This window comes from Plectropomus leopardus, chromosome 19 (genome assembly GCF_008729295.1).
Source record: "Plectropomus leopardus isolate mb chromosome 19, YSFRI_Pleo_2.0, whole genome shotgun sequence".
Lineage (NCBI taxonomy): Eukaryota > Metazoa > Chordata > Actinopteri > Perciformes > Serranidae > Plectropomus > Plectropomus leopardus.
The window spans coordinates 5,207,047-5,230,580 of NC_056481.1; the positions used below are offsets into that span (position 1 = coordinate 5,207,047).

The window sequence follows — 23,534 nt, forward strand, 5'->3', positions numbered from 1 at the left end:
GCAGCAGGGAGGGGGTTATGAGGCTGCAGCCCCGGATGTTTTTCTCAAAAGCACCAAAAAAATGTATGTTTTTAAAATACTTTGAAGCCTTTGAAACCTAAACAAATTGACTTTTTTTTTTTTTTTTCAAAAACACAGAGAGCAGGTGGCAAGAAACTTAACAAAAAATGACCAAAAAATTAGTAAAAGTTACAAGAAAATTCCCTGACTAAAAGAAAATAAAAACATAAATAAAATCAAAAAACAAAGAGAAAATGACCTTTAAAAAGTGTGTGTATATATGTGTGTGTGCAACATATTTTCAAATATCATTCCAAATTCCATATATATATATTTAAATGTATATCTGTCTGTAACATTTTTTTTTTAACATTTTTATTTTTTTATCTTCTATATTTATATTTATAAATAAAATTATATATATTCTGATGATGTATGTTTACCAGAATTTTAAATGTAGTCTATAGCCCTATAGCTTTTTATTTATTTATTTATTTATTTATTTATTGATAATATCTAACAATACCCCACAGATAATTATCAGATCATTTCCTTGTCAGCTCTTACTTTTTTTGCAGTTTGTGGGACATTTCTTGCCATGATGCTAATTTTGTTTTACCCCTTTGACTTTCAACCACCAAATTTGAAGAAATTCCTTTAAGGTGTTTTTGAGATTTTGTGTTTACGAGGATGTGACGGACCCAAATTCACAGTGACCTTGACGTCTTACCACCAAAACTCTAATCAGTTAATCGAGTTTGGGCCAAATATAAGGTGTTCATGAGAGTGTTCATGAGAGTGAGATGGACACCCTGAGGACATAATGCTGCAGCTATGGCTATCGCTGGAGAGGAGGCGTAAAAATCTCCTGTTTCGAGCGTGCTCCTTCACAGGGTGTAGACTGGAACTGAAGTTCAACCTGGGACTTCGACATGGTTGGGAGCAAAAAAACTTGGCAGCCATTCAGTGGAATCTGACGCTGCTGTCGACCTTAAAGAAACTTTAGGATGTCTTGTCGACACTCGTCTCCTCTGTTTGTCTGTTTGACTCGACGCAGAAATGAAACCGAGTCAAAACAAAACCAGGCCAGACAAGTTTAGGAACGCTACCTCACAGTACACCAACCAGTGCTAAACGCATACATGCACCCAGATCTATAAAAATAGAGTGAATTAAAAAAGTGTGTTAATAAGAAATAAGAACAAACATCTTACGCTCAAAATCAAGCAAATATTTGGAAACAAAAACTTACCTCTGACCTCTACAGGCCTTTAGTTCTCAAAACCGGATTAGTCGAGTGTGCACAGTCGTCCAAATAAAGTTATTTGAATTGATTCAAATGAAGAAGAACCGCGCGAACCTGAACGAAAAGCAAAAAGAAAATTTGTGATGGTTTCAAAGTATCCGATGTCTTTGAGCTGGACGAAAATTATACTGCAAAACATCGACAAACATTAATAAGTGACAAATCAAGTTCGTATACAAGCCCCGAGCTTTTATAAATTATTTTACGTCACATTTTCATTATCAGGCGGATGTATCTTAATAGCTAAAATATAAGGTGACTAAAAATGGCAAGAATATTTTCAGTTTTAGCAATCAAAAGCTCTCAATTAACATTAAATGTCTGCAGGGAAAAACCTAGAAACAATGTTTGTTGTGTCTAAAGTGAAAAATGACTAAATACACCCATAAAATTCAATCTATCAAACGCTCCGCAGAGCCTTAGTACCTGAAACAAAAGAGATTCATAAAGTATCACACTGATATTTATTTATAATGTCCATTTATACATTATACATCATAAATGAGATGACAAATACAAAACAAACAAACCAGGAATAACAGTACCGCAGTTTTCTAGCAAGTGATATGTTCTGCATATTTCAAAAAGTACTTCATGAGTAAACTTTAAAAAAAAAATCTATGTCTGTGAGTTTAACTCTACATCAGAGTCAAAGTACCAAAAGCTGTAAAATAAAGCAAAACAAAAATAAAGGAGCAGGTTTGTTTGTTAGTTCAGGGGGTGAGTCCATGTGCTCGAAGATATTACAACTAAAATAAGTCGAAATATCAGTTTAACAGTCGTAGCTGAGTGCAAATGTGCAAAGTAGGTTTTGACCTCGATACGGATCCAATAATCTGTTGTTTTTGTTTTATATTGATTTTACTTCAGAAACTTTGTGAGTTATGTCAGTGTGGCTAAATCACACGAGCAGCAAATTAACCAATATATTCTTTTATTTCAATTTTAGCTTAAAAAACGTGTTAATATACTGAGAGAAACGTTCCACTAAATCTCCTCTGTGACTGATTTTTTCAGGGTTCCCACACATTTTTACGAATGAATTTTCAGAACTTTTCCATCATAATTCACCACATTTCCATGACTTAAAAGTTGTTTAAAATATATACTAATTCTAATACAGCCATCCACTATTAAACACGCGCTTTGCAGGGATTAGCATGAGCTCACTGTCAGGAGATCAGACCGGCACATACGGGTACATACGTTAAGACCATATGTGTCTGCATTGGAATTTTAATTTGGATGCATTTTTTGCTAAAAACACCTTTCATAATTGTTTTGTGACCTTGCCCAGGACACCCTGCCTGCGTGACGGCTTTGTTGCTGAACTGCTGCGGCTCACATGCATGTTGTGTTCACACAGACAGCTTTTCTGCTGCAGAGCTGCTGCTGTAACTATTGTTTTTCCACCATTACAAGTCAATGCTCCGCTGATTTATGAAGCCGTGCAAGCCGCTGCAATTTCAACAACGTGGTCCTAAAAATATTTCACAATAAAAAAAAAACCTTGTGTCAACAACTGAAGGAAATCTGATGTTTCATTTTTTTTTTGTCATGGCTGTGACATATTTATAAGGAAGCTGGTTAATTAACATTCAATGATTTATGGAGAAGGGGTGGGATTAAAAAAGTTTATACTTCTCACTCTCTTTCGAATATGTTAGCAAAGCCATCACGTGTTTGACCTTTTCTTTGGCTTTATGTTTTTCATTGTCTGTAAATATCACTCAGGCGCCATCTTTCCTCCAAAAGGGGGCGTGGTCTTGGCAATAAAACATGCCTGTCTGATCTACGTGTGTTTCACGCGTGAAGTTTCAAAAATCACGCAGTGCAGCACTAGATTTTAAGTAAAACTAAGAACATATTTTGTGTAACATTTAACATGTTGTGAGATTTTTAAGAACATATTTCAAACAACAGCCAAAAGGCCAGGCCTGGAAAACCGATTTTCTAACTTTAAAACATTTCCAGGAATTTCCTGACTGTGGGAACCCTGTTTTTTCTTTGACTCAACATCAGTTTCTAACGCAGCTGTGTCATTTCAGGTAAATTAAACAGAAAACAGGAGCTGTGATGCTTTTGGCCCTCTGTTAAACACAAGAGGAAATCATTGTAAAGCTTAAATTAAAAAGAAGGCACAATCAAAATCTGTTGATTAGAACATTTCAAGTGCTGTTTTTGCTATTTTGCATGTGCAGTACCCGACTTCACTGCTGTGTTTAAATATGTGTAAATCTGAGACAAATGCAGAACTCGCTGTGGAGTATTTCTGATAAACCTGATGGTGAAAAACATCCTACAATAAGACAAAGTGAAGAAAAAAAATGATGTAAAAGTGTGTTGGACACGATTCTTGGCAGCAACCTTCACCGTTGTCCCGTCCTTCGTTTGATGTCGTGGCTGAGTCTGAATTCAGAGAGGTATTAAAGTCACTGGTCAGTAACATTTGGCTGCATTACGTCAGGCTTCTAAATTAGTGCAAAGAGTTTAGCTACTGCAGCGCCGTCGCTCTCACACCGTCCTCTTCGGGTTTAAGGTCAGTCACGCAAATCGAACTCATAATTGCACTTGAGGTTACTTCATGTAAAAGCTAGATTTTATGTTATTTTTCTCTCCGTCTGCGCTTCTCTCACTTTGTGAAAAACGTGGCTGCAGAGCGCCGCCCTGCTGGCAGCACTCAGTCCTGCAGAACTCTCTCCAGGTATTTCTTCATCCGCTGACAGCGAGGACACGAGTCCCCCGCAGCCTTGCAGGTCAGGTGAAACACAGCCTTACAGTCTTTACACCTGCGGCAAAGACAAATAAAAATGGCAATTTAAAGAAATTCAAGTTTCCTGCTATTTCTAGAATTAACATTAATTATGGACAATTGTCTGGTTGACATTTTTTGTGCATTATTTTTTTAAACTTTCAGTTGGTGCAAAATCTTTGGTATAACTAGTAGAAGATGAAAATGGACAATTTAAAACGCCTCTTCACTTTGTTTTCTTTTAACACAATAAAAACAACTGAGAAGAAATCACAATACAGAGACTATAACATAAAACTACACAAAAAGCACCTCACACACAAAACCCAGAGTAAAAAATAGACTGTGTGACTGAACGAAGCTCTGTGTGTGTGTGTGCGTGTGTGTGTGTGTGTGTGTGTGTGTGTGTGTGTGTGTGTGTGTTGCTGCCACAGATAACATACCTGGTGGTGGTGTCGAACTGGAAGGGGAAGATGATGTCGTTGGCGTGACATATCTGACAGATGAAGCCCCGCTGAGTGCACAGGTCACAGTGGAACACGTGGTTGGAGGCGTGCTGCAGCAGCGACATCAGGTAGTTTGCATACTGGCCCTCTGCAATCTGTAAAATGAAACACACATTGAGATGTGTCAAGGTGGCGGACGACGGATGCAGAAAACATACTGAACACAGCAGGATACCTGTCGCAGGTCCCTGACGCTGTACAGATGGCTCGACTCCAGCAGGTACGTCCGCTGCTCCATTCTGACAGAGAATTAACAACAAACATATAACAGAATTCTTTGATAAAATGTGGTAAAATGTGAAATGAGGACACACACCTGGCCTGGAGCTTCTTGCAGGCTCCGCTGCGGCAGGTGAGCAGGTAGTCGCCCAGCAGGCGGAGCCTCTGCCGCAGGTTGTGGGCCTGAGACATGGACTCAGCGTGCTTCACCAGCTCTGGGTTCAGCTGCTCCAGGTTCAGCAGAGGCTCCTGTTCCACCTGAGCCAGCAGACGCAGCGCCTTCTTAGACACCTGGACACACACACACACACACACACACACACACACACACACACACACACACACACACACACACACAGATCAGAATTAGCGCTCACATCTGGCCCAAAAAAATCAGGCCTGACGCTAAACGAACACAACCCACAGCAGCAGCTTTGGGCCCCCACTAAATAAAAACCCCAAATTTCCATTGTGTAAGAAATATATATATTATATTTTCTTTAATACTAAAACATTTATTCCAAGCTATGAGGCTTGTGTGGTGTTTTCACACTTCTCCTTACGAACACACCTCTAAATGGGTAAGAACACGACCTGATTCAGCCCTGGTGACAATGATGAGAAATTACAGCCCCGGCGGGTTCGGACAGAAGTTGTGTGTGATAACTGAGAGTTAAAAAGAACTGAAAAACCACCTCACTTGTCATATATTGTGTCTAAATTATATCTCAGTATTCAAGGTGAAACTAAGATAAAAAAGCTCTCTGATGCAGCAGAACCAGACAGCAGACTACATTACCCACAATGCATCTTAACAAGGTTTATACATCTTTTGTTCACATTCAAATAGATTTTTATGTGTAAAATCAGAGCAGTTGCCTTATATAGTTTTCTTTTTCTCATAGTTTCATCTGTACCATCACCGGTGCATGTTTACAAAGTGATCTGTGCGTGCTGCATCTACCTCTCGTTGCGTCAGGTCCCAGTTGTGTACCATGCGTGAGGGGATGATGGTGGTGTCGCCGTGGTGACAGGAGTCACAGTAGTACTGGCCAGAGAACTCACACAGCCGCGCTCTGCCCAGAGACGGGCCGATCTGCTGGGGACACCCTGCGTACGACACACAGCAAACAACACCTCAGACTCACACCCACAAAACAGAAAATCCTTCAGCACGGCTCACGCGAACAGCACACTGGGGTTGGGCAGGCGTAAAAATGTTCAGACCAGTTCCAGGTTAAGCCAAACACCGGATCTTCACTCAGCAGATGTCCACGTGGTGGCGAAAATACACCTCGAAGCTGGTTTGGCAACCGCCAATAAACAGCACAATCAGCAGGACAACTGCAAGCACTGTTTTCATTTCTCTTTTTTCTTCTTTTCATTTCTCTTTTCATTTTCTCTTTTTTATTTTGTCTCATCGCCCCAAAAAAACATATGAACTTTCTCTTGCAAACAAACCGTTCATGTCGTCTCTCTCAAACCTCAACTGAACTTTGATCTCCTTCATGCTGTCGACCTCAGCTCGGCAGTAAAATATAGTATACTCGATATATCGCGGCGTGTTCCACGTGGGATGTGTAAAATGACCGTATTACGAGCACTGAGTATAAACCGTCACGTCATGTCTTCTGTGATCTGGCGCTCTCGCTCTCACACACACACAGAAACATTATCAACTAACATTCGTTGATAATTTGGAGCTTGACAGAGAAATATTACCTGCACACTTGAAGCTCTGAGCGTCCAGCCCCTTCTCTGACGGCACCGTGGACAGATGGACCAGCAGTGCTCCGTCCTCTTTTAGTCTGTGCTGCACCAGTCTGTGAAGATTTCCAGTTAACCCCGAGCAAACCACAGCCGGCTCCCCCGAGCCGCCGTCCTCCCCGCTCTCCAGGTACGAGTCCAGAGCTCCTCGGATCAGAACCCTCCAGGTTCGAGCCTCCTCTGCGTTCTCTGCTCTGAGTCTTAGCGTCTCCCTGACGGTCAGCAGTTTGAAAAAGGCCGGTCCTCCCAGCGAGACGTCAGGCACCACGTCTCGGATATCCTCAATTGCGTGTGTTTGGCGCAGCAGCTTCCTTCCCTCTTGTACCCGAAAACCTTTCAAAGCCTCCAGGGAGAGGGAGAAGACTAAAGGTGTCCATGTCCGAGCCTCCGGGTCTGTGGAGAAGTACAAAACAGCCTCTTTGATGGCATCTGTTTCTAAATCAGTACTCCGAGTCCAGTCGAACTCCTGTGGAGGAAGCGCGTCTTGCCCTCCGGACGTCCCCGTGTCAGAGGATGAGAGACCTCGCTCAGGGCTGGAGGGGGCCGAGGACGGGGACGACGCCTCCACACCGTTCTCACAGGGCTGCAGCACCTCCCACTGCTCGTCAATACGAGACGCCGGTCGGCATTTGTTGACGGCCTCGACTATCCGGTCCACCCAGTCCTCTGCTTCGTCGCGGTTGGCTGCCCGGAGGTACAGTCGCTTCCCGGGAAAGGCCAGCTCGAAGCGGCCCTCGGGTGAGGCGATGCGAGCGTCCTCACATCGCACCAGGGAGCAGTTGTCGCAGCACGTCCGCTCCTCCGCGTTGAGATAGAGCCGGAACTCGAAGGGCGACAGCTCGCAGTAGTAATCTCGCCACATTCCCATCGCACCGCGTCGCTCCAGATGTCCGAGCTTCAGCAGGCCGCGGAAAGGGTTGGACAGCCCTGACGGACAGACAGATGCACACAGGTGAGTAAAAGTGACAAATTATTTTAATTTTAATTATTTTACATGGTATTTTTTCTGTATTCACATTATGGAGATTTGGTGACGGCTGGAGAGGGTTCCTGCAGACTTTTTAAGACTTAAGTTTAAGACCAATTTTCTAATAATAAAATTTGAAAAAGGAAAATTGTCAAATGTTTATTGTAACATAAAACTTTTTTTTGTCAAGTGAAATGCTGGATTAAACGTGTCAAACGTTGAAAAAAAACAACAATTTTTAGAGCGGAACAAATGGAAGACAATGAACATATTATAGTCATAAAGTATCTATTAGTTAACACAAATATTGCAATTTTCTCCTCAAGTACAAAGAAACCTCTAGGGAGCTGAGGAGGAGCAAAAGCGTAAAGATGTTTGATGCAAATAATGAAATTCAATATTTGCTGACCTGAAACGGCACTAACTTACAGCATTAACTTTGACGATATAACATTCTTCAGTCGATGTTGTCTATTGACTCAAAAGATGATTAAATAAAAAGGGTGACTTGTTATTGACAAGTGAAACGGTTAAATTATGAATGTGTTGACATGATGTAATGAAATAATAATACAGCGCTGCGTCAGTGACAATAAATGCTCCAAAGTCCAAACACTTACTGAGGTGACGTCTTGCAAGAAATACCAGTTTATTACGCTCCAGTGCGATCTGAGCACGTCCCAATAAATGATGCAACACAACCGGTGTGTTTCCATTTCACAGCTGATGTGAAACACCTGCTGTGACATCACCATTCGGGGCGTGGTCAGAGCCGTAATGTTTTCATTCCACAGTTCCCGGTGCTGCGGGATTTCTGTGTTATTTACCTTTCGGCTTAACGTCTCACTGGTGACCTTTACTGGTCAGGTGTGCTTAACCTGAAAGAGGGAGTTTTTCAGACCTTATGGAGCAACGCTTTTACACTATTCTAGCGATCCTAGGGTGGCAGTAACGCTCCGGGTTAGTTATTGCAAAATATTTAGGTGGAAGGAAATGTGTCAACCTCGAGAACACAGAGTCGGTTTTGCTGAGTAACACTGAGTGTAAACAGGAACTTTGATTTAACGTATTATTTTTAAGATTTCATGTAAATACTTTAATAGCAATCATGTAACATTTTTTAACCATTATTATTATTATTGTTACTGTTTTTTTTAGATTAAGTCCAAAACTCAAAGTTATATGATGACTCCACCCACATCCACCCAGTTTCCCCTTTATTTGTTTATTTTGCTTACTTTTTGTTTATTTGTTGATGTTTTGGTTTTGGTTTATTCTATTTCTGTATTATTTCAGCATTTATTTATTTTTTTATTTTTTTTAACTTTCTGTTTATGAGTTTTGGACTTAGTTTATGTTTTCTTTTCACATCTGTATTATTTTAGCATTTATTTATTTTATCTTATTATCTTTCTGTTTATGTTTTCACATCTGTAATATTTTAGCATTTATTTATTATTATTCTATTTATTTATTTTGGTTTCTTTTCTCTTTTCATACCTCTTGATGTTTGATGTTATGGTTACAGTAAAATTGTTATATATACTGTAAATAATATGTAAATGTACTTGTTTTGCTTTATTTTTTCCACAAGTTCTGTTTAAAAAATGACTATAGCAGCAGCAGCAGCAGATCATCGAATTAGTTGCTGATTATTTTTATACCAATCGATTTATCAACTGATAGTTTGATGATGATGATTGTCTTCAGTTTTTAAAACATGATCCCTGTGATAATGTATATAAAGAGAACAGAGTACCTATTTGTCTGCGATGGACGACACTGGGAGGTGACGTCGAGGCCTTGGGCTCAGCCGTGGGAGCAGGAGGAGGCGCCTCATCGTGGTCTGACTCCTCCTCCAGATGCGGCTTGTAGATGTCGTCTTCAGAGATCCAGCAACGAGAGTGCTGCGATGAAAATGACAAAACATTTTTTAACCTTTTGAGTGAAAATAAACTGATCTTATAAATAATAAACTTATAAATAATACATAATAAACTGAACTTTAATAAACTGATCCGACTGAGAAGAATTTCCACAAAAACTTAAAATCAAAGTGTTTCATAGTTTATTCAAACTAATTTGGCTTCTTTTGTGTGCATTTAATCTCTCTCTGCATGTTTAAACCTTGTGCTGCTGCAGCCTTTATGTTAATATGGCGGCATTTAGTGCAGACTTGTGTCGACTTAAAAGCGGTATGGAAATTTTTATCACGCCCGGCCTTGTAAGATTGCAATCATGACTGTTTTGTTAAAGAAACCAGCCGCGTTTATTGAGAAATAAGATGAAAATTCAGATCAGATTAAGTTATCGACCCACAGATAACACAGCGTAGCTGCACTCAACGAATAGACCACAATTTGTGAAATTTCCTGTTATCGCGTGTCGTTGGGGTTTGTGTGAGAACTATTAAAAACTAAGATGAATGATCTTTTCTCTGTAACTATCTTGACTAATTTGACTTAAAAATATTTGGCAACCACAGAAAGTCCTGTATTTGGGGGAGATATTGTGACACATCCTGGAGCTGTCTCTGCCTGGACATCACGTGTAAAGAATACATAATAAGGCTTTTATGTTTATTTATTTTTATGCTGCTGGAAGTTTTATTTTATCCACGACGTCCCGCCACAGGGGCAGATTCTTCTCATTTCTTTCTTTTTGTTTTATACACAGCAGGGCTAACATGACCACTCATGATCCCTTGTAGTGGGAAAAAAATGACAATTTTCCATGATTCAGTGTCAGGTGTCTTATTTGTCATTTCCTCAGTGGTAAACAGCAATTCGTAAGCAAGGACAGTTCTGCATTTCATCAAAGTGTAAAACCGTAAATTGTACCCAGGAATCACAACACTCACCTACTAACTTAATAAATTAAACTAAATAACCCTGCAACATGAAATGACCCTTTTTATCAAGCTATGAATTTAGAATGATTTGTTATCGATTTATGTACTCTCCTGAATAGTTTATTATTATGTATTTCTATTTATTTATTTATTTCCTTTTTTCTTTCTCTACACAGACCAGGGTTCCTACAGCTTTAGGCAAATTAGATTTAAGACCTTATAAGATTATTTTTAATGTCACTCACAAATAAATTAAATAAATGTGTTTTTGAAGGATTGATTTAAGACATTTTAATACCAATTAAGGCGCTATTTTAGATTAATAAATTAAATTTCAATTTAAAAAAAAAATAGATTAAAACAAAAAATAAGGTCAATTCTTATTATGTTGAGATTTTGCAATACAACATCAGAAAAAAAATAACAAAATCCTAATTTTCCATAATTTTCCATTTTTAGGACTTTTGATAGATTGATTTAATGCCAATTATTTTTAGATTATTGAAATAAATTTCAATAAAAAAAGATTTTCATTAAAAAAATTACTACTTACTGATAGAGAATCTGAGGATAATTCCCTGCTCAGGATGCTGGCAGAGCGCCGTGCGCCTTCATGCACTGGCGGCTCCGATGGCTCGGCTTTTTTCTCCTCCCGCAGAGGCTCAGGACTCTCCTGGACATCGGCCGTATGAACTTCCTCAGACTCCACCGGCTCAGTGACCGCAGAGATCACGTCTGCGTCCGAGTGAAACTCAGAGGAGGCGTTAACGCACGCTTCAGAGGGAGAGGAGTCCACATGGTTCTCATCAGATGTTGGTGGCGGCTCTGATTCAGACAGCAGAGAGTTTGGGAGCGGGTCCACGAGGTCTTGGGATGGTGTCGGGGGACCGTGGGTCTCGCTGTCAGAGCCGCTGAAAATGGCCGTCTCCGAGTACTGATCCGGACCCGTGCTGGAGACAAAGGAGTCCTCACGCGTGGAGTCCTGACTGCAGTGGCCGCTCTCCCTGAAGTCCGTCAGAGAACTGCAGAAAGTCAGAATATATTTAATGCAAGCTGGCAGTGAAAGAGAAATGTTTAGTTTTGTCAAAATTTGAAAATATAAAGCTGAAATTATTTTCCTTTTTTTAAATAGTAAACAATTTTTTTTTTAAAACGCCATTTCGAGGAAATGTGTCATTTAACACCGACCAGTAGCAAAACTGTGTGTTTTGGGCTGTAGATCTGTGTTGCATTAAAATCTAAGCCTGCCATGTTTTATCATTTTAATCAATGTAAAGAACTGTTTAAATCCCTTTTGTAACTGTCCACTGCTCAAATATCACATTTCACTGAAAAGAATGACAGTGTATTTATGTTTGACTTGGACTAAACAGACAACTCAATTATACATTGTTTTATTAAAAAAAAGGCTCAGCAAATTTCCTAAAAGAGCTTGTCACTGTAGGAGTAAATAATGCATATGTTGGGGACTATTTTCAGCTGTGGATTAATCCACATTTTTGTGTTTTTGTGGCAGCAGGACGTGAAGAACAAAGAAAAGAAATTAACTGCAGTGTGTGAGGGCAAATGCACATGCAGCGACCAGCAGTGAGTGAGAGCTTGGCGTCCTCGTCTTCGTGTTTTTCAACAAATCTACCTACGGGTACAAATAAAGTAACCTGAACTTGTGTGTGTGTGTGTGTGTGTGTGTGTGTGTGTTCATGTTAATGACACATGCAACAGAGGGGTTCATTGATGTGTTTTTCAAAGAGCGGCAACAAATGGATTTGGGATTAATTCATTGTTGGTTCTGATCTTTTAATGGGATTTGTCAACAATAAGACAAATATAGAAGCACCAGTCTAATCCTTTAACCCTTATCTGCTCCTGCGCTCCAAAGACACAGCGAGAAGACACACTCACTCCTTCTGCGGCCCCTTGGTGCTGATGCTGACGCTGATGGGCATGTCCAGGTCACATGGGGACCACTGCTCCCCTGTGGGGCTGCGGGGGTCCTGCCCCTGCAGCAGGCTGTCGGAGCTCAAGCTGGAGGAGAGCTGAGAGGAGCCCGTGGTGTCCAGGCTCAAATTAGACGAGTTGAGTGCGGTCCTGCCCCCCTGTAACACGCTCGTCCCTCTCCCCAGCAGCGCCACTGGACATCCTCTCTGCATATCCTGAGCGTCTGATGAGCCCGACGACTGGGACACCGTATCCCATGATTCTTTGTACACGGGTTTAGAGGCGAGGAGGTCTCCGCCGTTGCAGGGCAGGTCGAGTGAGTCCGCCTGGGACAAAGGGCAGAGTCCGGCGAGAGCCAGAGGCGTGGTGGTCCATTCGTTGAGGACAGCCGACTTGTAGGAGAGGCTGAATGTGAGTGAGGCCAGACCCTGGAGGTAGCTGAGCAGGACTTCCCGCTCCTCGGTGTTCAGGAGCAAGGCACTGGGCTGGTAGTGGGCCCGCAGCTTGGAGCCCTCACGGAACAGCGAGGCGAGGTAGCACTCCAGGAGGCCGTGGTTGAGGGCCAGCCGCAGCCAGGCTCGGCAGCGCCCCACGTCCGTGCCCACGAAGCTGATCTTCTCCAGCTCTGTGACCACATCACTGTGGATTAAACAGGCCGATTAAATTATCTCTAGGGCTGAAAATAACTATTCATTTAATTATGGAATTATTGAGTCAACTTTTCTGGTTTATAAAACATTACAGAATTGTGAAAAATGTCCATTACTATTTCCTTTAGTCCAAAATGATGTCTTGAAATTACTTGTTTTTTATGACCAAGAGCCCAAAATTGACAGATATTCAGTTCTTTTAATCTTTAGATCTTTCTTTCAAACATGCCAAAGAAAAAATAAAATAAAACACAGGCAACAGTGGAATTTGATGCCTGAAATACACACCTTGATCTAATTAAACAAGAATTCAGACAAAAAAAAGAGCAGATCAATCCGAACAAACAACACACACACACACACACACACACACACACACACACACACACACACACACACACACACACACACACACACACAGTGTCTTAGTCTTATCACATAAGACAACAAAAAGCAGCAAATCATCACATTAGAGAAGCAGGAATCAGTGAATGTTTGGTATTTTTGTTTGAAAAAAAAAATGAAATATGTGATTTATATGATCATCAAAACAGTTGCAGATTTAACTTTTGTTAAAACTCTTCTGCTTCTTCGGGACGTCGGTGTTTCCTGACGACAATACTGCACCGTGCATGTTTTATGCATGCAGTACAAATGTCTTATTTTTGTCATTTGCATGTAATTTTTTCTGCAAATTTGATTACCTAAACAGTCTTAGCATTTCATAATTAGGGTATGACTGGAAATTAAGACTCTTGTGAATGAAATTAGCTCATTTTTATTCATGTGTGATGTTGTTTGGTCCACAGCAGCCATTTCACGACAGTGAGATCTTTTTTTTAATTTCACCTCACTGTATAAAACGACCTAAAGTGACCTTTGGGAGAATCACAGCCTCACCAAACTTAACAAACACAAACTCGTACATTCAGAGGATGTTTGGCTTTCGTAGATATATTGACAAAAACAGGGGTTTTCTCTGCGGTTTCCATGTGATTTTCTAGAAATCTGCTAATGTCAAAAATATTTGATACCAAATCACAGTGTAGATTTTTCTGTGGTGCTCCTCAAGTTTTGGTGTCTTAATGTTGTATTTTGGAGGGTTTTTCAAACCATTTTTATCCCCCTAAAGATCCCCTGCCCCCCCCCCCCCCCCAGCCAAAAAAATGGGTCTATTGTCGGCAGGAGTGGACCAGAACTACCTAATAATTTCAGCTCTATCGATGTCCTTTTAGCACAAACGTGTTTTTACCGGTGGGTGACGGTCTTGAGGAGGCTCCAGAAGAAAGGCTGAGGGAGGGGTCCTCTGTCTCCCTTCCTGGTCCGCCCGCCAGACTCCGAGCGGATGTACTTGGCTTTGATGCCGTGGATGAAGATGGCCTCCAGGGCGCAGCAGAGGAGGTTAGCGTCGGCGTCTTCACTGGTGACCACGGCGTCTGACGTCACATAGCGCTTCTGCAGGGCCTTCAGCGACTGTGCCAACTTCTCTTTGATCTGCGTGTGACAGAGCGTGAAAAACACATCAGCTTCCTGCAGTAAAGAAAAGTGCGAGAACATTTTCTGCAAATGTCAAATCTTGATTTAAAGAATTCAGGTTTTTTTTTACTATTGGAAATGTTTTTAGAGATCTGTAACCTGATTGCAACTAGTAGACTTTAATTCAAGTTTAATTACAGATGTTTAAATTTGTACATGTTTTAATTCCAAGTTGGCATATCCAAAATGTAATTTGGACTAGTTGTAATAATAATTAGTGATATTAACAACTGAAATATCACTAGTCAACATGTTAATTCTTGATATCAACAATTTAATTCTTGTTAGTAGAAATTATCATTCTGGATATTTGTTCTAACATTACAGATATCATAAATACAGTTTCTACAATAAAATTCAATTATGACATTTCATAATTAAATTATTGACAAGAATGTTATTTCAGATATCTGAAAAAAGCACTGTTAATGGGTAGGGTTGAAACAGTTTGAGATTTTTACAGTAAGATCAAATATTGCAGTTTCACTGTATCACAGTTATGCAAAATTATTATCAGTTAAATTGATGTAAAACAGTTTTTTTAAATTCAACATTTTATTACTTAATTTCACGGATACCTGACACCATTTTTAATGAAAGCATGTGTAAAAAGTCTCCCTTTTCAAAACTCTAGATAAATATCTAGATTAGCAAACGTGCACAGTACGATAACAATTCATTTTCATATCAAAACATACCTTGAAGCCGCTATATTGCTGCAACCCTACTAATATCTGTAATTAAAGGTGTTTGTAAATCAGTTTTGACCTGAGGAAATATCGTTTCTACATGTGCAAATACATTTTAACATGTCCAAATCAATTTACAGATATCCTGAATTGACATTTTATCTTGTGAAAATGACAGTTTGACACGTCAAAAAGTAATTTGCAATAGTGAAAACTAAATACTCGTCAGTCTGATCAGTTAAATGTTCAAAGGGCTCGCCATAGGCTGAGCTGTTATGAAACATAGATTACCTGCAGTCACATGACACCTACTATCAGCTGACATGGAAACACAGAGAACATACACATATAAACTGCAAGCCGACATTATGCAATATGTTGCAGAGTATTAACTGATTCTTCAGCAACACTTTGAGACGTGATGTTCTCTGAGCGCTGAAGCACTCTTAATTTACTCTGCTTCACTTAGCAGGACTTAAGCGACAACACAGCTAGAAAAACATAACTAGGGACCAATTCCAATTCTTTCCAAGCTCCCTGACTCATATACATTATCTCAGCAATTCAGCAGTGCACTGTGCACTATCTGCAAAGTCATGCTGTTTAATACATCATATAAAACAGTATATTCTGCTAATTATTGGCTCAGCAAAGTGTGCACTTATTCTGCAACGCTTTGAGAACATCTGCTATTGTTTTGCCATTAATTCTGCACCTGGTTTCATCTCCACAACTCTTAAAAATCTTCGCGAATTGGCTTGATTTCTCTCAAAAGCACGGAAAGAAGGCAATGAGCAACTTAACAAGAAAACAGCCCCGAATCAATTAAAGTTACAAGAATATTACAGGAGTTTATTTAAAGAGAAAAAATGAGAGCAAAAAAAAGGAGCAAAAACAGGAAATTACCTGAATTTAAGTGTTAGTATAAATTTAAATATAAAAAAAAAATTCTGTGCCTATATATTTTAATATATATTTATAATAATGATTTTGTAAATATAGTTTTCCTTATATTTTCTCTAGTTATTAAATATTTTCTAATGATTCCTCCTCTTTCTTAGCTCATTTCCAGGTCATTTTCTTGTCACCTTTAACAGTTTTTTGTTGTTATTTGGCAGAATATTTCATGCCAAGTTGAAGATTGCCTTTATGTCCATGTTTTTGAAAGAAATTACAACAATTTTTTCTCACATTTTAAGGGTTTAAGTAATTGTGAAAGGCTTCTGAAGACAGAAAACTGATGTCAATCCAGGTTTAAAAAGGTTAAAATCATTAGACAATTATTTTAACAACTATTTTAAGGACACTGCAAATAAGATAAGCAGGCAAGTGAATGGATCATCATGTTCAGGGCTGACAGAAGTGTAAAGCTTAAGTACGGTTACAACACTAAAATTACAACATGTACAGCTTAAATGTCACAACCTGACAAGCAGAAATACTTCTCAAGAAGCCAATAAAGTGAATCTGACACCTTCACTGGAGTTCTCACAGCAGCAATAAAAGACAAAACAACCAGGAAAGGAGAGAAGATTACATGGTAACAAGATCTCTGTGCACACGGAAAAAGCTTGTGGTTTTACCTGCTTGACATCTTTAGCCTCAGGTGGCGTATCTGGCATCTGCGTGGCTAACATGGCACCTCCTGGGAAGATTTACTCCCACATGGCACGCTGAAAAACAAAACAGTATTCCTTTGACATGTGCAAAATGCAACAGGCTTTCCAAACAGCATCTGTAATACCAACTACTTTAATCCCTGCTCTCTCCTTTTGACATGACTTTTGCCACATAAAGATGGATAAACAAGCAGCGCAGGCTCGTGGCAGACCAGTAAGGCATGTGATAAGGAAGCTGTGTTTTTTTTCTGTGTTCCTTCCTCACTTAATTTTTGCACATTTGCCGCGGAGATATCATTGTATTTTCCATCACGAGACTCTGTGCTGTGACATATCTGCTATTTCATGGTTTCAGTAAGTAAACCACACTGAAACTGAGTCATGTGAGCGACTGATTAAAGAGTGTCTGCAGGGAAGTAGCCAAAAAAATGCTCCAGGACCTAACTTCCCTAATCAAGAAGCACTGTGAGGGAAAATCAGATCTTAAGAGCATGACGCTCAGATTCCCTGACATGAGATAAGACAGCTGTAAATACCTTGAGTGCTGAGCTACGGACAAAAACAGGATTACTTAACATTGGACAGACAAATGGTGTGAAGTGTTAGTCAGCAGTAGGATCAATGTACTTTGTTATATCAGTCAGATCTACTACACAGGAGCTGTTTTTAAGTACAAATTCAATGTATTCGCATTTCATGCAATTTTATGCCTCTTCTCTACTACATCTCGGGGGTAAATGTACATTTTACTCCACTATATCTGACTGATTTTTTCATAAATCATGAGACTGAAGTATAAAGTGTTCCTTTACTTTTTAGGCTATATATATATATATATATATATATATATATATATATATATATATATATTTTTTTTTTTTTTTTTAGCTCTTGGATGAGCTTGAAAATACATTTTCACAAAGCTGGAAACGGGGATGTTTTTCTGACTTTATGAAACATTGATTTTGTTTTAAGAAATATGTGGTTTTCACAGGATAACACAAGATAAACTCACAGTATAAAATGCATCCCTGTAGATTTAACTACCAAACATTTTATAAACGTTCGGTGACCCTGAGCGTCAAAACACAGCATTTTAGAAAACAAACTGAAATGTAGTGTTTTCTGAACTGCTGTAGTGTTTTGTGAAATGTTCTAGCGTTTTCTGATAAGTTGTTGTTCTGTGAAATGTTTTGTTTTATTAAATGTCTGATGTAGATATCTGTTTTCAGAACATCACATTTTGTGAAAGGTAGTATTTTCTGAAATGTAGTAGTGTACTGTGAAATGCTGAATATGAATATGAATATATATATATATATACACACATATACATATACTAAAATAATAGTGCTTTCCATGTTGTTGTGTTTTGACCCTCAGGGGCTACCATAAAACAAATCAACCTAACCTATAGCATCATCTAAAGCAGTAAATTGCGACATACACATAAATCCTGCAGCAATATTAATCTAAAAACATATTTAGTAGTAAAGACAGGCAACATTTTACTGCACAGGCAGTGCTTTACACCTTTAACCACATTTAATATTAGCTGATTTATACTGGTACATATTTGTATTTTTACTTTTTGAATGCAGGACCTTCACATGTCGTGGAGTACTTTCACAATGTCGCAGCAGTACTTTAAGTCCTTTGCTCGGTTTACAGTAATATACCAGTAAGTTTGTTTGCATATTTTGACGGTTTGAGGTTAAAATTGACATTTTGCTCAATATTGCCTTGTATTAACAGGCAGCAAGTTGGCAATTTTAACGCTAGCTCCAGTTATTGGGCGTGTGTGAGTGTTCAGACTCGACAGACAAGGTCGAAATAAACACACAAAACAACAACAAAAAGCATATGTAAAACAGCATTCATGTAGCAGTCACGTTAAAGCAGAAACAACATGACAATTGTAATTTAATCGTATTTTTTTTAGCATTGATCGTTAACGAGCTAGCTTCCTTACCGAAACAGGTCGGCTAACTCGCCGTTCCGGTCCAAAGACAGCCGCCATATCCTCCGAAAATGATTAAAAACTCGGTAAACGTCCGCTGAAGGCAGGTTAGTCCGTGCAGTCGCTCTCCATCGTTTACAAAACACACAAAAAACAGAAAACAACGAGCTCAGATTTGTTTCCTTGAGAGACGCTCTCTGTCACCAGCTGAGGCGCACTGCATCATGGGAGCTTGACTCGACCACTGTTGCCTTCAGGCTCAGTCACAAAAGTCAGGAAATAAACTTTGCCCTCACAGGAACGTAAATAAATGATAATTTCCCCAAAAATGTTGCTCACATACAGACGCATTTGTTGAAATGTGACTAACTACATTTACTCAGGTAGTAAACTTATATAAAAATTACTTTTTTACTCCACAATAATTATTTGAAAGCTTTAGTTATCAGCATAAAAAAATAAATACATCAAGTGACATTTATTTATGATAGCTTTAAGTATAAAATAATTATAAAAAATATAATGCAAAAAACATGCTTTTTCCCAGTATGTAAATAATGCTCCCAGTCTCTTTTCTTTTTGGCTGTGGGGATGCTCCGCCCGTATTATGTAAATTATGAATAAATAAAAAAATGATCAGAAAAAAAACTAAGTTTCATTTTCACAAATATGATGATTTTTTTTGCCTCTGTTTATTAGCGTTACTTTTTGCATTATTTTTTGAAAATATTTTAGTTTGCTTGTTTTGAATTATGGATATTTGAGGCAAGAAATGCATTATTCTATATAGCTTTATAATTTTATTTTATTTATGATTTTATTTTATCATTTTAAATAAATTACGTAAATAATACATTTAGTAATTTATTGTTCATTTAATTTCATGTATTAAAGTTGTATCTTTTATTCAAATTTGATACTACTACTACTACTACTATTATCATCATCATTATCATTATCATACTTGAGTACTGTACTTGTGTACTTTGTACTAGTATTTTTACAGTGTGGTATGCTATTTATGCTTTTATTTAAATAATAAATTAATCATTTTTAAAAATCAGTTTCCATGTAAAAGTCAGTTTCAGCATCACAAATGTGCTGACTGATCCTTTTGCCTCTTAAATGATTGTAATATTTATTATTACTATTATCATTATTACTATGACTACTTGGATGGACAAAACAAGCATTGTGGTGTCACTTTCAGCTCTTGTGAAGGCATTTATCAGTATTTTCTGAAACTTTTCAAAACAAACAATCAACCAATTGATCAAAAAAAATCTGCTAATAATGTAATGATATAATATCTAATACTAAAACAGTCACAAGAGGCATTTTTCAACACTGAGCACTTTTACTTTGGATACTTTAAGTACATTTTATTCAACAAATAAGCATATTTTTTACAAAAATAATATTTTTTACTTGTAGAGTTTCTTATTTTTTCTCTGTGGTATTTGTACTTCTACTTAAGTAAAGACTCAAAGTGCTACCTCTTCATATCCAACAATAATATTTTTTAAAAAAATCTATTTATCATGCATTTTTATTAAAAAAAAAAAAAAAAAAAAATCAGTGTAAGTCTAATCTATGTTGCTTGTTCTAGTGCTGATTATAGTCGACTCAGCGGTTTATAGTCGTGCCACGGTAGCAGTGATAGTTTACGAGTGTCCCCTGAAGGCAGCAGAGTTTTTGAGGCGTGCTGATGTTGTTGCTCTGCTGCTGAGGACATGTGAGGACCGAGAGGACTTCATGTCCTCGCACACAGTTCCTGTTGGGCTGACAGCGCAGATCCAACAGGTTTTAACCACACACTCCTCAGCGTGTAACCTGCGCAGCAGCTCTAACACGCCAACAACACACCCAGGTATTTAAAGTAAAAGTCTGCGTGTTTGTTTGTTTCAAAGATTTTTTTTTTTTTTAAACAGAGTCACATTTATTGGCCAAGTGTGTGAGACACAGAAATCAAATTTTATTACTTTTATAATTTAATTTGATTTATTTTCGCATTGCATAACACCAAGGAACAAGAGCAACAAAGCTGGAAAAATAAAAGTAAAGTAAAGATAGGACTCTTATGTACAGTCAGCATTTATATGTGGGGCCCATGTGGGTTATAAATAGCTGAAAATTGGCCCTATATGGAATTGTTTAAGTGGCCCCATACCATTTACCCAAATGAGTGGGTTAAGCAAAGTGGATCCCAGTGACTTAAAAAAAAAAAAAATCACCTCTAAAAACCCATTTTAATAGACTTGCTTTTATGAGATATAACAGATTTTAATATATATAACAGACAACAATGATCTACGATAAAAACAAATCCAAAACATTTCTACATAAAAGTCGAGTATTTTCAAAGTTGTAAGCTTTTCTTACAAAGAAATAAACACTGACTGAATAAACGTGGAGTGGATGATGATGTACAGTAGATATATTCTGCTATACGTCTATATACTGTGTATAAAGCGTGTAGGATTTATATTGACAGATGAACGGTGCATTTAAAACATTTCCCTGTCATCAGAGTGACAGTTGGTTTCTGGTGGCAAACAAAACTGCAGTCTCGAAATACAGTGATTTAATATTAAGTAATCAGAAAGTTCAGCAGGGGGCGCCACAGTGGAGTTATGTATAATAATAATCAGAATCAGAATGCCTTTTTTTGTCATTGCATTAAAAAGACAGTGAAATTGGAGCACTGCTCAAGTAAGGTGCTTCATTTCTACACACAGTAGAAAACGCATAGTAATAATAATAATAATAAATAATAATAATAATAATAATAATAATACGTATCACTTTATTTATATAGCACCTTAAAAAACAGAGTTTACAAAGTGCTTATATATAACTGTATAATCGTAATATACAGTCTATGGTCAACACATATAATACCTATGGAAACATCCTTTACAGTGTGTCATAAAGTGATTAAAACAAGATAACGTGTGTTATTTTTTTTTACTTTAATATCTTATGCATAGTTTCTATATTTAATTCTGGTCTAATTTTTATGTCATCTGGGGAGCACTAAAACGTGTCTTATCTTGTCCAACATGTAGTGCTTAAAATATCAACAAACTCTTTCTAATGCACATGGAGTTGTTACTCTAAAATTACGCAGGCAAAGAAGAAGGAGAAAAAAGGGGGAAAAAAAATAAAAGCAATCATATTGGCCTCTTTTGTTAGAGGAAAACATATTTGAATTAATTTACCCAACACAAAAATAGTCACAAAATTGGAAAAAAAAAAAAAAAAACAAAACACTAAAATATCAATACAATGCATCAGTAGAGCAAGAAGAACAAATAGAAACTGTTTTAACACCACATCAGCAGATGCAATGATGAAATGCCAAGGAAAGATGAGAATTTCCCCTCTGGAGATCAATAAAGGTTTATCTGTCTTCCCTCCGTTCACAGCCTCTTTCAGAAACGTCTGACGTAACGCTGCGTTTTCATATTGCAGCTCGTGCTAAAGGGCTCTGATTGTAGCGCACGAGCGTCATACGTCACGTAGCGCAGTCCACTTTCAGTTCAGGGGAAGCGTTTTCTGTTGTGGCATGTTTGGTATGTGAACACGCTGCAGTTATTTCTGCATCTGTTTGAATCATGACTGAAATAGAGTATATCACGAGGGCGCCTCTAACAAACAGAGAATAATCGTTTTTCAACACATAATTTTCATCACACATTAAAAGTCTGCAGACTGAAATAAAACTAAATAAATGCACCTGTTCATTCAATTTTTCTGCCTCGTTATTATTATTATTTATTATTATTATTATTATTATTATTTATTATTATTATTATTATTATTATTATTATTATTATCATTATTATTTACTCTATATATCTATGCCTTTTTATTTTTTTATTTTATTATTAGGATACTTTCTACACTTGTGTGGTGTTTGAAATGTCCTGTAAACACTGAAAAATAATAATAAAATAAATACATTCAAAATAAATTAATGGTGCAATTAGTTATATCTGTATTTTTTACTTCACATACCATCCGTCACTGCATCAAGGTTACCCTCATAATGCAAGATTGCATTTATCATCATCATCCTCATTATTATTATTATTATTATTATTATTATTATTATTATATCTTTATTTATTTTTATTTTGTCAATATTAATACACTTTTAACACGTGCTCTCCTGTGGTCTTTGTCACACCCTGGAATCACTCAGAACATTTCTTAAAATATATACATTTAACACATATTTTTATTAAAAATAAAGACAGTTTCCTGCCTCGGATACTGCAAAAATAAGAGAAACTTAAAAATTCACATTTGGATGTTGGCTGATGGTAGATGGCAAACCGGATGTCATTTTAGTGAACGAAAGCAGGACAGTAAAATTAGGTAAGGCTGACAGAGATTTTAAACTTAAAAATCAGTAATAAAATATAATCATAAAATAAAATAAAATAAAATAAAATAAAATAATGACGGAACAAACGCAAAAATATTTCCATGTCAAAATGTGACAAATCTGAATAGGCAGCTGTTTTGATGCTTTTATCGGTAAATATGAATTTCCTGTTTGGCATTTTTAATGACCGTCCAAAATGCGGCGCGTAATGTGGGCTTTATGCAACACTATTTCATTATGTCACACATATCTCATTAACAGAAAACTTAGAATCCGAAATGTGGCATTACTCGCGCAGGTATATTGAGGGTGAAAACCGCGTGAAAGTGTTTCCCTCAGGTGTGTGTCAGGAAAATGAAACAGGTGCGTCCTGCAGTATAA

The 23,534-nt window shown here is 37.8% G+C and overlaps 1 protein-coding gene across 2 annotated transcripts; it reads right to left on the reverse strand.

The window, feature by feature from the left end:
• Positions 1 to 2,858: 2,858 nt before the first annotated feature.
• plekhm1 (pleckstrin homology domain containing, family M (with RUN domain) member 1) lies at positions 2,859 to 18,972 on the reverse strand. 2 transcript variants are annotated; one of them, XM_042507774.1, is made up of 12 exons: positions 18,773 to 18,972; positions 16,765 to 16,854; positions 14,209 to 14,450; positions 12,271 to 12,945; positions 10,922 to 11,390; positions 9,277 to 9,424; positions 6,506 to 7,477; positions 5,748 to 5,893; positions 4,881 to 5,074; positions 4,740 to 4,803; positions 4,502 to 4,659; positions 2,859 to 4,095 (listed from the first exon to the last, which is right to left on the reverse strand). In XM_042507774.1, the coding sequence occupies exons 2-12, from the start codon at positions 16,816 to 16,818 to the stop codon at positions 3,987 to 3,989; spliced, it is 3,231 nt and encodes a 1,076-aa protein (XP_042363708.1). In that variant the 5' UTR covers positions 16,819 to 16,854; positions 18,773 to 18,972; the 3' UTR covers positions 2,859 to 3,986. The 2 variants fall into 2 exon arrangements, with proteins under 2 accessions (XP_042363708.1, XP_042363709.1); XM_042507775.1 differs by lacking the exons at positions 2,859 to 4,095; positions 4,740 to 4,803 and having other exon boundaries at positions 4,543 to 4,659.
• Between the last annotated feature and the right edge of the window lie 4,562 nt (positions 18,973 to 23,534).

What these genes read in the sequence shown, in the direction of transcription:
- plekhm1 (XM_042507774.1), bottom strand. Translation starts at nt 16,818, where the DNA reads ATGTTAGCCACGCAGATGCCAGATACGCCACCTGAGGCTAAAGATGTC. An exon ending in CGTCCATCGCAGACAAATAG is followed by an intron (nt 7,478 to 9,276) that starts GTACTCTGTTCT and finishes TCTGTCCGTCAG; the next exon opens with GGCTGTCCAACCCTTTCCGC. An exon ending in TCAGAGCTTCAAGTGTGCAG is followed by an intron (nt 5,894 to 6,505) that starts GTAATATTTCTC and finishes TGTCGTACGCAG; the next exon opens with GGTGTCCCCAGCAGATCGGC.